The sequence below is a fragment of the Glycine soja genome, chromosome 8 (genome assembly GCF_004193775.1).
Source record: "Glycine soja cultivar W05 chromosome 8, ASM419377v2, whole genome shotgun sequence".
Taxonomy (NCBI): domain Eukaryota; kingdom Viridiplantae; phylum Streptophyta; class Magnoliopsida; order Fabales; family Fabaceae; genus Glycine; species Glycine soja.
Window position 1 is genome coordinate 11,622,698 of NC_041009.1, and position 18,249 is coordinate 11,640,946.

The 18,249-nt window shown below is 29.7% G+C and overlaps 2 protein-coding genes across 3 annotated transcripts; both read left to right on the plus strand.

The window, feature by feature from the left end:
• The first annotated feature begins 394 nt into the window (after window positions 1–394).
• LOC114421975 (beta-glucosidase 12-like) lies at window positions 395–11,084 on the plus strand. Its single transcript, XM_028388132.1, has 13 exons — window positions 395–661; window positions 1,004–1,073; window positions 2,166–2,224; window positions 3,057–3,132; window positions 5,761–5,838; window positions 7,775–7,862; window positions 7,955–8,210; window positions 9,270–9,385; window positions 9,516–9,730; window positions 9,843–9,874; window positions 10,204–10,306; window positions 10,428–10,527; window positions 10,609–11,084. The coding sequence occupies exons 1-13, from the start codon at window positions 485–487 to the stop codon at window positions 10,790–10,792; spliced, it is 1,554 nt and encodes a 517-aa protein (XP_028243933.1). The 5' UTR covers window positions 395–484; the 3' UTR covers window positions 10,793–11,084.
• A 2,621-nt stretch (window positions 11,085–13,705) lies between these two features.
• Window positions 13,706–18,149, plus strand: LOC114421976 (ankyrin repeat-containing protein P16F5.05c). Of its 2 annotated transcripts, XM_028388134.1 has the most exons (7): window positions 13,706–13,845; window positions 14,102–14,210; window positions 14,298–14,385; window positions 15,899–15,963; window positions 17,457–17,525; window positions 17,613–17,662; window positions 17,745–18,149. In XM_028388134.1, the coding sequence occupies exons 2-7, from the start codon at window positions 14,133–14,135 to the stop codon at window positions 17,866–17,868; spliced, it is 474 nt and encodes a 157-aa protein (XP_028243935.1). In that variant the 5' UTR covers window positions 13,706–13,845; window positions 14,102–14,132; the 3' UTR covers window positions 17,869–18,149. The 2 variants fall into 2 exon arrangements, with proteins under 2 accessions (XP_028243935.1, XP_028243936.1); XM_028388135.1 differs by lacking the exon at window positions 17,457–17,525.
• The last annotated feature ends 100 nt before the right edge of the window (window positions 18,150–18,249 follow it).

Below are 18,249 nucleotides of genomic sequence, written 5' to 3' on the forward strand. Positions count from 1 at the left end.
CCTTCTTTCTTTTGTTCCACTATTCACACCCACATTGCAGTGGCTGAACCATGAGCTTACCCTCTTCACAGAAACGCACGCAAGCCATCAGGCCAACGTGATCCAGTCAGTGTGGGTTGATTATAGGAGAGGTGTTATTTATTCTTAATTTCGTAATTTTCTAATACTTCGTAGTTTATAACATCATTAGACCTACGAATAAGGCAGCCTTGACGGTTAAGCATGCTCAACCGCACACGGGACGAGTGAGCTTTATAATTAAAAAATTTAGGAAATCGATATCTCTTCAGCTTTTGAACTGAATTTTTATAGTTATATTAATTTCTTCTAATATAAAAACTAAGGGGAGAAGATACACAGAGAAGGTTCTCTAATTAAAATTTTGGGGCACGAAGTACTAACACAAAAAATAAAGCAAGAGGGCCAGTTTTCTAACATGGAATGGTTATAAAGAAGTTGGAGTTATTGACTTTTAAAGTCACTCATGGAAACTAAATCGTTAATCACTTTCATTCTCTATCTTATTTCCACCCTTCTTATTCTTGTTTTTGATTCTGTGGCTTCCATTGAAGGTTTTGGTGAGAATTATGACACAGCCTCTCTTAAACGAAGCAGCTTTCCAAAGGATTTCATATTTGGTACATCATCCTCTGCATATCAGGTTTGACCTTACCACTTCTTGCACATGAGCTATATTCAAACACGCACATATGGAAGATTTAATTTAGATGTTTTTGTTTTTGGATTTTGGAATGTCATTGCAACATAAATCTGTTATATCAGCTTTAATATACAAAAAAGCTATTGACTATTTGATTTGCTTATATAAAGTTCAAATACAATGTTAAGTATACATTCTAATTTAGATGATTAGAAGAAAGTTTTATGTTGACTTTGGTTTTTATTTCTAATTTAGTTATCGTTGAGTTGAGAAATGAAAAAAGGATCACTATAAACGGTTTGATGCAATTTTTCAATTTGCTTTTCTTTCTATTATGCATAGTATGAAGGTGCAACGAATAAAGGTGGCAGAGGTCCAAGTATTTGGGACACTTTCACTCAGAAATACCCAAGTAAGGGCATCTATCCCTTCCCCTTTGGAAATTTATGTGGAATGGCTTGTTCTTTTGAATTAGGTGGTTAAAGAGTAAAAAAAAAAAAACTTATTTTAAAGTTACCTTAAGGCTTCAATATTACAAAATTAAAGAATCAGTAGATCATTATACCCCACTAGCATAGAACCACGGCACCATTTGTTGTTTGTTTTGATCATTTTGTTAGAAAAATTTAGTGAAAGCAAGTGGTAAAGCTTGGGAAAGGGATATGAAAATATAAGACCAAAATAATGAGTGCATTACAGTACTGGTTTGTCAGTAATGGAGTAATAGAAAAAGTAAAGCAGAAGAGTGTTGAATCAAGGTCCTGTTTAGATAATTTTTTTCATAACCAATCACAAGAGAAGAAGATAATAAGAATAAAATTAATTGAATTTTTTTAGTTAAAATCAACTTATACACTTTAATTTTTTATAGAACTTTTTCATCTAACTTCAAAAATTAAATTCAGATGCATTAAATAACATGGAAGCATGGAAAATGTCACCATTGATAATCCAATACATTTAAAACTATGGATTAATTATTAATATAAAGGGACAGTAGTTGCCAATGATGTAGGGCAGCCTATTATGAAGGTGTTCTAATCAACATGGTTTTAAAATAGTTTCAGTCCCAATTGCAACTCGAAAGTTAAAACTGTTTGACTTATTGAGCCAAAGTGTCCCAAATTAACTATAATTATGACCACATTAACTATATTTTTTCACATTTTTTTTAGTTGTTAAGCAACTGACGAAATCGCAACTCCAACCATAAATTGAAATTGTGCTAATCAAGATATCTTGTAATTTTAAATCTAGTATTGATTTTTAAAATAATAATTAGAAAATTAAAAAATATATATAATAAATGAGATCAATTTGAATATTGTAAGTACAACGTAATAGAGTAAAAAAAAATTATGCTACATGTACATGTATTATTTATCAAATTAATATTATCCTTAAAATAACTTTGTGAAATTTGAATATTTCGGATCACATATGCTAAAGAATCAAGATTATGTAATTGTTTTTCATTTCTCTTTTTTAACTTTCGTGTGAGCAGAAAAAATAAAGGACCAAAGCAACGGACAAATTGCTGTCGATTCATACCATCGTTTCAAGGTATATTGTTCTAGCTAGACATAGTTGCCTAAATAAATAAAGAATTATAAGAAAACGTATATTTTATTCACTTAATTTGATTTTTCGTAAACTTTATTTGCAAACTTTCAACTTGACTTTTTTTTTCTTTGTTAACAAAGTAGGATATATTAATAAGTTATGGGTGGAAGGGATACCCAAGCACTTAGAAAGGAAAGAGGTTAAACATTAAATTCTAGAAAATGAATCCCTACCAACGTGACCAACAGCGGCATCATCATAATAGTATTAAACATTACTAATAAACCACACAACACAGCCATTATCACTACCTTCTCTTCCCTCATTCCACATGCATGCTTCGTGTATCAAAAGTCTCATTTTTGTTTGTACTATTTTAATTTTCCCCATACCCATATTTAATGTTCCCAATTTACCATGGCTTTTGTTCCTCACAACCTCCCATGTCTGTTTTTCCTCCTTCCACCGTGTTGGCCACAATTTCCAATATTTCAAATAACATGCACTAATTAATGGGATCTTGGGCTAGTATTTTAATTAAGAGTGGTTGGAAGGATGCGGTGTAGGTTTTCTCCTTTCTTAATGTTTTTGTAACTATGATTTCAACTTTATTTTATTTGTTGGTTTGTGTGTGTTATAAGAAAATTTGCAGCTATATACATTCTAAAATACAATTTCAGGCGATATATAAGTATATATTTGCAATTAAGTATTCTTTCCTTCAACTAAGAAAGATATGAAAATCTCTTTCCCGTTTGAAGTTCAACGGTAATTTTAAGCAACACTACTCGATATGTTACAACTTACAACTTAAAATGTTTTGTTGATTTAGGAAGATGTGCAGATAATGAATGACATAGGGTTTGATGCTTATAGATTCTCCATCTCATGGTCTAGGCTACTACCAGGTGAGGGTTTCGATCTTGTCAAGGCCATATGTTGTTCTGGATTAAATTATTTGAATTTATTTAATATCCATAAGTATATGTAGGAAGGGTTCGGCACTAGAAAAAAATAATTGAAATCTTATAATAGTATATATTATTTAGAAAAACAAATTATATATAGAGAGAGAGAGAGAGGGAGAGAGAAATACTATATTTCAATAAAATAATAATAATAATGATAATAATAATAATAATCAATCAAACAAACAACTATAACATTGAAAAAATAAACATTAAGAATTCGTTTAGTTTACCAAAATACTTTTTTGGTATTTATTAATAATTATTAAAAATCATCTTAATTATTTTGCAAAAGTCGTGGGTATATAGTGGTTGAAATGTATGGATAACTGTTATCGGAAAAAAAAAATGTATGGACAAAGCTTTATTCTCAATGGATAGTCACAAATTTGTTGGAAATTCGGTCGTTAGTAATTATAAGAACTTCCTAATTCAATTTGGGTAGGTCTTACATGATATGTAGCCAAAAAAATTAATTTACAGAGAAAAAAATGAGTAAAATTCTGCTATTGAAAAAAAATGACCAAAACTATAGACATGTAGTGGTCACATACCATATAAAAATTTTCTGTATCAACTAAGTGCTTGCATTATAACATTTTAATATTTCATCCTTTTTTTTTATAGAAATATTTCATCTTAATGTTTGGTTTTTGGCTAGTCATCTAATTTTGGAGGGATTATCAATAGTAGGGGGTGGACACGAATAGAATGGGATGGGATCTGAGACTGACGTTTTTTTTTTTTTTTTTTATCAAATCCGATCAATTTTTAATCAGTTTGTATCAAAATTTTAAGTCAACAATTGATTCGAACAAATTTAATTATAATCTCATAGCAGGTCATCAAATTTATTCTTAAAAAAATATATATTTTTAAAGAAAAATAGGAAAGAGATTCTAATAATATGCAATCTAATACATTTAACTCAAAAATTATCTTTTAACTATTAGTCTAATCTAAAATATGTTCCACTTCAAGTTAAAAATTAAAGCATGTCTTATATTATAAGTATAGTAGTAATTGATAAGTAGCCTTAAAATTAAAAAAAAAATACAATAAAATTGGGCTGGGATGAAAAGGTTAAAATATCATGATTGGTTTTAAAATATTGTTTTTGATGTTGGGTTTATTCTAATTTTTTTAAAACGGTAAAAAATTCAGGAATAATGAAAGGTTAAAATGGAAATATTTTAAAAGAATAATATTTTAAAAAATTAATAAATAAAAAAACCTAATGTATGTGAATGTCATAAGGCTTCTCACTATGTAAAAGTATGGAAGAGGGTAAAACTTGGTGCAACAGAAAAGTTAAGTCTTGGTAACCCATTGATATTAAGGATATATAAGGATGAATATAAAATATTAAGAGTAGGAATGCCAATGTAAAAGTATAAATCTTAATAGTAAAAATTAATGAATAAGTGGAAAATAGAATAAGTTAGTGTTCTAATTTTATATCTCACTTTAAATATGAACGTTTTTAAATATTCATAAAATCCTATACATAAAGTTAATTATATTCAATAAAAATATATAATAAAGTATGTATTAAGTTGTAAATATGAACTACCACAAACTAACACATTTAAGCCTATATAAATGTGGACATACACGGACCTTCCTGTTTAACCCATGAATATTGCTATGCTTGTCCCATAAATTTCTTTTTTTCACCCGCACTGCTGATTTTTTTTTTATTTCCAAAAATACCATTTTGACAAAAATATGATTTTGTAATACAAATTTTACAACAAAATTATATTTTCATTTTGTATTTTTTGCACCCACCATTAATCATAACATATAAGTGTGTTTTCGTTGGGTATATGATGAAAATGCACAAGGAAAATATATTTTTGTGGTGTATCTCACCAAGATACACTAGAGGTACAACATGTAAGTTAAAATAAAATGTAAGAAAAATAGATACTACAATATGTTGGAGCTGAAGTTATTACCAAAGTGTAGATCAATTAATGTGAGTTGCCTTAACTTAATCAATGATTTTGAGTTTGAGTCCTAAACAAAGAATCGTGTTAAATACTTGGATAGAAAGTTTTAATAGGAATCTAATAAGATAATAAGATGTATTTTTTAAAAAAATTGTGTTTTTAATTCCTCATTTAATGTTATTATTTGACAAAATAAACTAAAAGTGATAATGAAAAAAGTCAAAGAACTTTTACAATGAGTCTTTTAAGTTTTTGCATGATAATTGTTCAAGACTCAAAACTTAGATTACGGACTAAAAATAAAAAATTAAAAAAAAATGACCAAAAAATAATAAAGTCAAAAAAATATTGCAGCTAAAGTTATTGATGAAATATAATTGATTTCAAAAGCAAATCTAAATTTATTATTTCATTATTCATAAAATGTCATTTTAAACTGATTCGAAAGCTATAAGAATCTGAAGTTGTACGTGGGGAAGAAATGGCAAATCATCAGAAACATGGTTAACGACTCAAAGGGAAAAAATATTTTATCAACTATATTTATATAAAAAAAGAGTTGAGCCCCCGCGGAAATAATTATGTGATTGATTAATTTATAATTTTGTATCAGGTGGGAACTTATCTAGTGGAATAAACACTCGTGCTATCATCTATTACGACAACCTTATCAACGAACTTATATCGAAAGGTTTGAAATCGATATCCCTGGTTTACTTTTTTATTATTTTTCCTTTATTTGGGTGCATATTTATCTTTCTCACCTATTGTAAGTCTCACTTAATTTGTCTATATTGCCTTTCATCTGGTTTCTATCTTTTTTTATTAAGTAAAAAATTCATTCGGATTTTTTAAAGTAATTTTTAGTATAATATTTTTTGAAAACACTGACTTCTAATTTTTATCTTTTTATATTTTTTTTATCTTTAATATATTTATCAACTTTTCTTATTATCTTTTTTAAATAAATTATGATTTTATTATTTATATATTATTTTATATTTTTTTAACTATTATAAAAATTAATTTTACTAAATACTTATAATTTAATAAGTTATTTTTTCAACTTCAAACCACCCTTATCTTTTCTCATAATTAAGCACCCGTATCTTTTCTCATAATTTGGCAAACATAACCTTTAATGCGTAAGTTAATATTATACTACAATAAACATGTAATTTAGTATGGTTGCCGATTAACATTAAATCATGATACAAAACATCGTCTTTATCGGTAGTATGTATATTATTTTTAATTATATGAAATTCTAATTAATTACGTTAAAAATTGTGACCAACCAAATTGAATATTAAAGTGATGTAAAAGGACACACAAAAAAATGCTTAAATTGAACTACTTCATTGATTTTGAAACTTTGATGAGTGTTTATATTGAGAAAAATTTAAGTTTCATAAATAAGATAAAGATAAAATAATTAAGTAAAAGATAATTCTTATCCCATAAGCTAATTTTTTATATTGACTTAAATCTAAACTCACATTTTAAAATGATATCAAAGTTTATCATAAATTCATTAAACACTTTAGTCATCTTAATATGTACGTTAAGTTCAAAAGTGTTTGAAAAAAAATCCAAGTCTTAATTTTACCACCCAATTTTTATTATTTTTGTAAATTTTATCATCCAAATTTTATTTTTGCAAATTTTACTATCCAAGTTTCTCATTTTTGTGCATTTACACTCTTGATGGATTTTTTTTTTTACAAAATTAGGTGTTGTAAAATTATATACCAAACTAGGTAGTTTCAAAAATTATTTATTAAAGATAGATGATTTTCATCTTTGACATTGGTTATAATGATAACCCACATAGAAAACTGACTTTCTATATAGGTATAATTATAACTAATGTAAAAAAGTGAATTTCTACATTAATATAATTACAATTGATGTACAAAAATTTAGAAATGTGTCTTTTTACATCTTATTATCATTGTGATGATAAAATACACAAAAATAACAAATTTGAATGATAAAATATACAAAAATGTTGAAAGTTAGATAATAAAAAAATAAGGTGTCTTTTTATATCGTATTATCATTGTGATGATAAAATACACAAAAATAAAAAATTTGGATGATAAAATATACAAAAATATTGAAAGTTAGATGAAAAAATTTGTGAAAAAAAAATTTGAGTGCTAAAATCCATAAAATTATGAAAGTTAACTAGTACAATTCATGAAAATAAAACTTGAGTAGTAATATTTGTAAAATAATAAAAGCTTAATGGTAAAATTTATAATTAAACTTATAAAATATATAAGTGGGGTCAATTTTCACCCATAAGTTAACTTTTGGATTAAGTTAAATTCAAATACATATTGTAACATGTTGTTCTAATAATAATGAAAAAAAGTATTACAACTTATCTTTCTTTTTACAATATAAAAATTTTATTATTTTTTCAACGACTTTGTCTCATTCTCTTCGAAACAATATTCAATAACAATTTTTTTAAGAGAAAAATATCAATAACATATACTATCAAAAAAGTGTTACCTTCCTTGTCCAATTAAATAAGAAGAATTGAGTGAGTACCTGTATTCACTTAAATAAATTAAAATCAAATCAACGTGAAATAAAAACTTATGATGTTTCAACAGGTTTAAAGCCTTTCGTAACACTACTCCATTACGATCATCCCCAAAGCATAGAAGATGCATATGGTGGCTTTTTGAGCCCAAAAGTAGTGTAAGCAATTCCTATAATTAACTCAATACTCACTAAATCTCAAGTCTACCATTTCATAAACCAAAAAAGTGAGCCTTTGGAATTGTAATCAGGAAGGATTTCACGGACTATGCAGAGGTGTGCTTCAAAGCATTTGGTGACAGAGTGAAATACTGGATCACAATAAATGGGCCATCGATTTTCTCTCAACAGGGTTATACAAATGGGATATATGCTCCAGGAAGATGTTCCAACTGGTTGCAATTGAACTGTACAGGTGGTGATTCTGCTACTGAGCCCTACCTTGTTTCCCACCATCAGCTTCTTGCTCACGCTGCTGCTGTCAAAGTTTATAGGCAAAAGTACCAGGTCTCTAATTAAATTGTTCATGTTTTGATTAACTTATATGCTACACATTCATTTACATAATTGAAAGAGAAAATGAGTCATGTACATACAATACAATGTAAAATAGTTATATACAATCATCCTGTCACTAATTATCATGTATGATAAATTTATTACACCTCCATTATTTCTTGCACGGCCATTTGGAGTATGAGTGAAATCAACTTTTGTTTGTGAAATTCAAGTTTCTTCCTATCTTGTATGTGAGTGAGTTTATGTAGAATTTTTTTCTCTCTCATTTTATCTTCCACTGCTGCCTAAGTGAATGTGTTTATGAGTTTAATTTTGTGTACAGTATCAGCATAGTACTTCACTCTACTAGATGAATTCGAATTTTAAATGGTGATCGAAGTTGGGGTACAGTTTTTAGACAGAGGAAGAAGAAGATGAAAGGATTTTGAAAATTTGGTAAGAGATGAAGATGGAACGCGAGTAATGGCGGGAGAGGGAGAGGGAGAGGGAGAGGGAGAGGGAGAAATGAGTGGTGAGAGTGGAGAGAAATTAGTTTTTTTTATTAAAATAAAAACTAAATTACAATAACACCCTTAATGAATTTATTAAAATAGAAAAATGTTTGGGTTGCTTGTCCAATACTTTTTGTGTGCATATATTAGTAAGCCGCATATATATATATATATATATATATAAGTTTATGTTACTTACAACTTTCGGCAAAACCAAATACATATAATCTAAACAAATGCAAGTATCTTCTCTACCAGAAAAAAGTAATATATACTATAATATATACTAGTAGAAAACGTGTTAGTTCTTAAGCTTGTCCGTATTAGTACAGTTTTTGTCAGTAAAGATTGAAGTATAATATAGACATTATGGGTATGCAATGATATAATGATATACTATGCTGATGAAATAATTAATAAGATAATATATTGATTATAAATATAACTTCTTTTCTATAGTGTTATTTCCATCCTTGATTGCATAGTATTTGAATGTTGATGTCCTTTTACGATATGATATTGCATATGCTAATTAATCTAAGATAATTTCTTCCAGAAAACACAAAATGGACAAATAGGGTTAGTCCAGGCAGTTGACTGGACTATACCATTATCCCAATCCTCGGCAGACATTGATGCAACATTTAGGGCCAGAGCTTTCAAGTTGGACTGGTAACTAATAATAAAGCTCACAAAACCTTATTGAGTGGAAAGAAATTAAATATAAGTGAAATATAATGTTCTTAATTACTATCATTTATTTGGTTTTAAATATAATTAATTTTACAATTTTGATTACAAGGACTATGGAACCACTAAATTCTGGTTCGTACCCACTTGAGATGGTTCACTATTTGGGGGAAAGACTGCCAAAGTTTTCTAAAGAGCAATCAGATATGGTGAAAAATTCTTTTGATTTTATTGGCATCAACTATTACTCTACAACCTATGCAGCCGATGCTGAATGCCCAAGAAAAAATAAATCCTACCTCACAGATTTATGTGCTGAGCTTACTTGTAAGCTGTCTTGAAATTGAAATTGTGGCTTACAATAATGTGCTTTCGTTTTAGCTTTTCTAATTTTGTCGATACTAATAGCTTACATTTTCATGCATAAATGTTATAACAGATGAGCGTGATGGGATTCCAATCGGCCCAAGGGTAAGAACAAAAAAACTAATGTACAGGAAATTACTTTAGTTACAATACAATCAATGAATTAAATTCAAAAATTAATCTTATGAAAATTTTGAAGAGAAAATAAATTGTACATGTCTAAAACAATTTTACATTATCATTTAATTACAAATAATAAGTTTGATGATTTTTATAATGATTATCTTAAAAATCATGAAAAATGTTTCAATCTGTATAATTTCGAATTTCTTATAACAATTATTTTTTGTCTTGAAGACATTTTCTATAGTTAATGGAAATAGAAAATTTCACTCCAATTTACTAAAGCCTGACTTAAATTGAAAATTTGGCAGGCTGCCTCGGAATGGATATACATCTATCCACAAGGAATCGAAGAAGTATTGCTCTACTTCAAGCGCAAATTCAACAATCCAGTCATATACATAACAGAGAATGGTATTTCAAAATTTACATAACATAATAATTTATCCATTATGATGTGGTAGATGGTCAATTACAGAAGAGATATAATCTTTTTTAAAATTATATTAATGAAATTATTGTACATAATTTGCAGGTTACGATAATTTTAATGATGAAAAAGTATCACAGCTCAAAGACCAAGAGAGAATAGATTGCCACATTCAACATATTTCTTATGTTCGTAGTGCTATATTGTAAGTATATATACAATGCATGCAATCTAGAAGGGCAAATGTTTGCTAAATTTTAGGTTTAAACCTTTTGATTTTTGGTAGGAATGGTGTCAACGTGAGAGGCTACTTTGCATGGTCGCTTTTGGACAATTTCGAATGGTCAGATGGTTACACTGTTCGATTTGGGATTATTTATGTTAACTATACGGATGGATTGAAGAGATGTCCCAAAGATTCAGCTAAATGGTTTAAGAGCTTTCTCCATCAAGAATTTGAATCCCAGTGAACATATTGGTATATGGAGATGACAAGTGATTAATTAGCATATAGATAGCAGGTTCATTTTGCTCTTGAGGGAGCAGAAACATTTTAAGCAAATTAAAAACTTAATTAATATGCCCCGTACAACTTGTTCAAAAAAAATATGCCACGGACAAAAGAAAAAAATGTTCAGTACCTTAAAAGTATTGTGTCTTAATTTGTCCATATGTTTCTTTTTTAGCTATTTATATCTGTGTTAATGGAAAATAAACTATTTCTTGTTTTCAAGGAGTATAAGGTTGTTTGGTTTTTTTTAAGGCTCACAACATCATTGTAGCATAATTAACATTTAATAACATTTTATTTTTTTCTAAATTATTAGAAATTGTATTAATCTACTGTAATGCTTATCAAATAAATTTAATGTTGTTAAAACATTTTAACACCTTATAATAGTAGAGGAAAAACATTTAATATCTATTAAAATAAGTTTTTTATATCAGTTTTAGGGACCGATGAAATTCCACCAGTGTAAAATGAACAAACTTTCAACTTCGGATACTTATTACATCACACCTTTATTTCCTAACCTTTGGTTGTCCCAACAATTTTCAAGGGTTATATCAATTCTAATCTAAATTGATGTAAAAAAAAAATCTTTTTGCATTGATTAAAAAATAGAGCTAATGTATAAGTTTTTTTTTACATCAATTCAAATTAGAACAGATGTAAAATAACATGAAATGCATCTTTTTATACTAGTGTTAATAGGAATCTTGTGAAATTGTTATCAATTTACCTTTTTTTCATGATACTTTGTGTACTTACCAAATTTTGAAGTGTTTTTCACATCGATTTTTGCCAACAATATGATCTCTTACTCGGTATGCTAAACTCTTTCGAGAGACGGCGAGATACTTACAAAAGGGACTCTAACGCTAAGTCCGACGTGTTCTTGTATTTATAATGGTAGAATCTATCAAATAGTGGGATAGGAGGTTTCTTGGTTGAGTTACTAGGCTAGGTGGTTGAGTGGTTATTATCCACTAACAACTCAGATATAAGAGTTATAGGCTTGGTTAGCATAGAATCCCCTAAGCCACAAGTACAATTTATATGAAGTGACTTGATGAGAAAGTCGATAGAGTTCTTTATGACTAGGATGTTACGCAACCCCAAAGTCATCTAGATATAGGTATATTTGGTTAATTATAACTTTGTTATTATCAAAACTATGAGTATTTTTGGATCATCCAAATATAACATATTGGACTATCTAGATTTAACAAGTGACAAATCAGAATATTTGTTTGTAATCAGTTTGATTAGCGGAACTCTTTACATGTTGTAAAGGAAAACTAGAGGTAGCTCGGATTAAATGAACCAATCTAAAATAAGTGTTTATCAACTTATATTCTCTTGAGAATATCTCTACTTCTAAAAATCTTTGTTAATTTTTTTTGTATTTGTTGGACGATACTTTAGAAAAATGTTTTCAACATCTTATTTGAACTCATTTGTGAAAACATTATCCATTTTATCTAACACTATTCAATTTCCTTTTTAGTGTAATATTTGATATTTCAACTAGTGTCTTTTAGTAAGGTTGGAACTTGTGTAGATTGAAAGTTTGAATCCTTTATTAAGTGTAATAAATATTAAAGCCAAATTTCAAAATGTTAAAGAGTCTAACCTTTATAAAAATCATCGAGTTACTCAAATCTCTTCAAAGCATACATATAACATAAACAACTCTATAAAAATATATTACATAAACTTTGAGTGTGTCAAAACTATATACATAACACTAAAAAGGAAATAAAAGACGAAACCACGTCTTCATGTCCAAGCTCATATACCCACAAGCCGATGAAAGAAAAGAACCACCTTCTAGCCATATGCTTCTGTAACATTTTTTTTTTTACAAAATAGAATATATTTATAAAATATATTAGTTTTTATTAAATATTTAATGTTATTTGATTTTTATAATAATAATTAAATTATTTGGGTTAAATGTTTTTGAGCCTTTAGTCTTGGGAACCTCAGTTCAATTATAAAAGCTGACAGGTTTTCTAAAAACCTAGTTTGTTTCTTACGCCGTCTCTTGTTTTTTGCTTCCTTTGGGGATCGTGCCGTCAAAATTGCTAACGGAGGAAGGATAAAGGATTGTTGTTTCCGTTACTTTATTTTGAGGAACACATAATCAAGGTAAGGGGAGTGTGCTTTCTCTTTTTTCCTTCTATTGTATACCTTTTTCTTGATGTGGACAGTTGGAGAAATCCCAAATAAGTTTAATTTTATTTGAAGTGGTGAATTTTTTGTTTAAATATTCATAACATTTTCTCTTTTTTACCAATGATAAATTATGTCAAATAATGTTTTACTACTAGAATAATTATGAAATTTTTGTGATTAATTTCCAAGATGATGTTACAATACACGGAATTAAGCTGTTGTGAATTAGAATGCATGACTTCTCTAATTTATTTTGAATTATAGATATAAATTTCATTTTTTTCGGCCGAATTTTTCATGGCTGGATTCCTATGGCTACGCATATATATTTTTCTTATATGCCAATATATGTATATAAGATTCTGATTAGTTATTATGTATATTATATATATATATATATATAATGATACATTTGTAGTAATTTTGGTTTAGATTTCATTTTCTTATATAAAATATATGTATTTGCTTTAAGTATACTTTAGGAAGTAATTTGCTAATTCACGAGTCCGAATATCCTTCATGTGAATTTGCTAATTTTTGGTAAAGTCTTGGACCTAGACTTATTATATAAATGTATAGTGGCGTATAATATATATATTTGCTACATGTGAATGATGATTCCTGAACGTGTAAAATAATTTCTCCACTATTTTTTTTATTAATTACATACCAAAAAATAAGAATTATAATTTTTTAATCTAAAATTCCTTGGAAAAATAATTCTCTTTAATGTTTTCATGATCCCACAGCACCCTCACCAATCTCTAACATTAGGGTACGCACTGCGCGGCGGCCAAGCCATCTCAAGCCGGAGCTGCTCTTCACCCTTCCTCCTACTCGGTAAGCTAACCACTTCTCTGCTGGTTATTTATTTTTTGTTGTTATTCTCTCACTTTCACAATTTAATGCTATAAATTTTCCATATTTTTGTGTAAAAGGATGTGAAGGACTCAGGAGAATCATAAACAAGAGTCAATGTTTTTTGTTTTTATATAATCTGGATGGATTCTCTCTGATTTACATGATTTTTTTTTTAGTTTGACTCCGTGTTTTTATATAATTATCCTTGCACAATTAAATTCAATTCTTAACTTAGGTACAACACAACAACATTTGTTGTGGAGTGAATGGGTGCGGCGGAGGCCAACACGACACTTCATGCTCGTCCCGAAACGACGTCGGAGAATATCGAAGCATTGCTTGATGTAAGAAAAGAAAAAAAAAATCATATGTATATATTATTGTTGGGTGTGATTGATTGATTATACTGAATTTTGGTAATGCTTTCATAGGCTGCAAGATACGATGACATGGATGATGTTAAGAGCTTAGAAGCCAGTGGTGTTCCTCTTGATTCCAAGGATGAACAAGGGAGGACAGGTATATTTCAAAGTTGTGTGAAATTAACTCTGAAATAAAGTTTTTTTGGGGTTTGGTGGTAGTGCTGTTGATTACAGTGAGAGAGAGGTTGGTGATTGAGGGTAGAGTTTGTTAGAATGTATGCTCGGTTTGGTGTATAGTGAGGGTTTTTCAGTTAGGTTCAATCTGAATGAAACTAGAGTGTTCATGTGGTTGTGTGAAATTAGAATGCTATAGTGAGGGTGGAGAGTGGATTAATTGAAGGGGCACTTCACAAGTGCAAAAGGAAAACAACTCTATGCATATTGGATAAATGCGGGGGGCGCTAGACATTGGCAGAGCATTACAAAAAATCAAGCTGCTAAGCTCAGCAAAGTCCTCATGCTTCTGTGCAACGAGACTTCAAATTGCTGCCATGATTGCAGCTTTGTTATGATCCTTGATATTGTGGAAAATTAAGGTTGATGTGCCAGCAATTGCCAAATTGCGATTGTGATGCAGTTATTGAGACCTTGAAATCTTGACGTTGCAGCCACAACTGCAGTGCCAGACCCTCTTTTAAAACCTCCTGGCTATATTTCAAAAGCCTATCAGAACACTTATTAACAATATGGGTGACTTTATCTTGTAATTCCAATTAACCATATTCTTTAAGTTGCTGATAATCTATCTGTGTAGTTGCCAAGCTACTTTCTTGTCATTTCCTTTCTCAACAAGGAGTTTAGGATCACAACAACAGAATCCAATTCATGACGTCAAATATTTCTGTATCCCAAGCTCATGGCTAATTTCAAACAATTCCCCACTGTTGAAAGAATCAACTTTACATTCATGGAATCTGAGATAGTTTTGAGTCTTCCCTAATTCTTTTCGCCTCATCATTAGGATTGACCTATGTTGGTGTGAAGTACCATTCCCCTTCATTAAAATATTGCTCTTTGCTATGAACTTATGATGCAGTAGTAGAATTACTGCTATCCTATTGTCCTTTGGTATGGTGGATTTTTGCTATAACTTTTTATTCCTTTCTATATTTTTAGTTGAATTCAATTTTAAATAAAACTAGAGTGGATTATATGATGAGTGGTTACATTGATATGTTAAAAAGATGTTATGGTAGATTTTGGTTTATGGTTATATAGATTTTGACTTTGAAGCTTGTCATGGATGAGATCATGAGATATAGGGGTTTGTAATGAAAGAGCCTATTTCATAAGATCATATTGATTGAATTAGTTGATTTTCAATTAGAACGAAGACCATTGAGAACCCAAACTGCAGATAAAATAGTTTTTGAAGGAGAAAATAATTGTCTAATGACCAATTCAGAGTTTAGGGGAGAGTGAGACAAAGAAGTACTTCGGAGAAAGTTGTTTAAGAGGGAGCCCAAGGCATTGTGTGATTCATGTAGCCGACCTTACCTAGTGGGATAAGACTTTTGTTGTTGTTATTTAGACCAATTCAGAAAAATAATTTAGTTATGACCCAATATTTCTTATGTGCTTGACTTTGCTTCTGTAATGTATGCATCCAGCTCTTCATATGGCTGCAGCTAATGGACATATTGATATTGTGGAGTATTTAATCAGTAGAGGGGTGGTAAGTAGTTTTTTTACCAATATTCTTCATTTGATCTTGGAAATTTATGATCTGAATAAGTCATTGGTTTTTTTTTTTATCAGCAAAAATAATATTATATATATTATAATAAAAGCAGTACAAGTGGTACTAGTATATATACAAGTCAGCCCTTCTATAATGCAGGAATATGGTTCCATAATACAGACTATACAGCACGAATTAAGGAACCATATAACTGACCGTATAGTTACCATAGATTAGCCCATCAGCTAAGACACTAGACCCCCCTTCTTACAAATCCCTCCCTAATGTTACTTGACCTGTGGTGGAAAGGCACTTCAAATCCTTTTTCGAGATTGGTTAGCCAAGTCCAGCATGCTAATATGGCATCCTCCATCTGTTAGCGTTGAAGCTGTCTGATAGCAAATCATTTCATTGGGCATTACCAGCTTTTTCCTTGAGTAATTCCATGCTCTGATTTTGTATCTGATGATAATTCATTGTCTAAATTAAAACAAAAAGATGTTTATGTTATTTCTAGAGTTATAAGAATTTCAATGTCTGTCCCACACAAGTAAAACCATCTCAAGCCATGGCTCATACATTATGACTTGTGTAGACTACTGAAATAAGAGAAATTGGAGAGATTTTTTTTATAAGAATGATGGTTCCACTTCACAACACAGGACATGATTAGTGTTGTTTTTACATTTAACTCTATTTGACAACATTCATACACACTTTATACAGTCATGTTGCATAAAGTTTTCTTAGTATGTGAATAAATCCATATCATCCATCCTACATAAACTAAAAAGATGTCATGTCCTAAGCCAGGTAATTGTGAAGAGTCCATTTTTAACTGATTTGAAGGTCACTCCTTTGTACCATGGGGCTGCAACATTTGTCAAGATAAGATATTGGCATTGGTTGAACAATTGACTTCAGTACCAACCTGTGGATCATCAATTAGTTATATTTGTATGTACTTAGAATGTATCCTAAAAATAGTTGGACAAATATCTAATGAGCAGAAGATGATGGAAATTTGCTTAAGGTGGTTTGGCCAAGTAAGAAGAATACCAATGGAGGCTTCACTGAGAAGTGAGAAAAGTGAATCAAATTGAAGATAGAGAGGGGAAAGGCTTTATTTTTAAATAAATATAAGAAAATAACACTCATTGACTCCTTCCCTCAATCTCCTTCCTCCCCATTTTTTCTTTCCCAATTTTCCTTTGAATAAAACTTAAATGCATTTTCTTAGATACTTTTTGTGATGTTCTCAAATCAAAATTGAAGTTTTACCTTGAAACCTATGTTGACCTTCAACACAAATCCTTTATTATGCGAATTACTGAGGTGAAATTCCAATTCTAATTGGAGAAAAGATCTAAAAGCATTTAAGTGACTACATCTAAGTTTTGTCCTTTCCCTTTGCATCGCTCGCCTTTCACTTTTAAACATCCAAACACAGCATAGAAGTTTTAAAACTCGTGGTTGTGTGTGAACAGGATCTTAATTCACCAAATGAGGAAAAGAATACACCTCTTCATTGGGCATGTCTCAATGGGCATGTGGAGGTAATTAATGTGTTCTTCCAAGGACACGTCTTATTCTATTATTATTTCTCAGGTCATGGTTTTGTTTAACATGCAAATACTTTTCAGGCTGTGAAGAAATTAATCATGGCTGGAGCTAATGTTAGTGTCTTAAACAGGTTTGTTATATCACCTCAAGCATTTTAAGATGTGCGCAGAGTTTTTTATAATGCATCTTATTTGACAATGCACCTTTCTCAGTCACGAGAGGACTCCAATGGATGAAGCAGTGAGTGGGGGAAAGCCAGAAGTGATGGATGCGATTAATGAAGCAGTGGCACTAGTTGAACTTCGTGGTGCTATGGTTTTTGCACAGGAAACTTGAAGTTTATGCTACACTAACTAGCTTGTAATATGAGAAATCTGTGATGGTTATACATGTTTTCCTATAATGGGTATTTTGTTAGTTCGAACAAGATCATGAGTGTTTTGGTATCCTCCTCCCTCCCAAGTTTCCATTATGGAATTCCTCTTCGGAAAATGGAATTGAAGGAGTTGGAATGAAGTGGATAGTTTTACTTTTGAAGTTAATTAGTTATTTTTTTCCTGGAAAATCAATGAAATGCCATACACTCGAATATGAGAAATTAACATTTTATTTATCCATTTCTTTAATCCTCAAATTAGAATATCGACAAAAAAAAAAAGAATCATAATAAAAATCGTGTTCAAGTTTATGAAGAAAATATAGAAAGATATTTTTCTT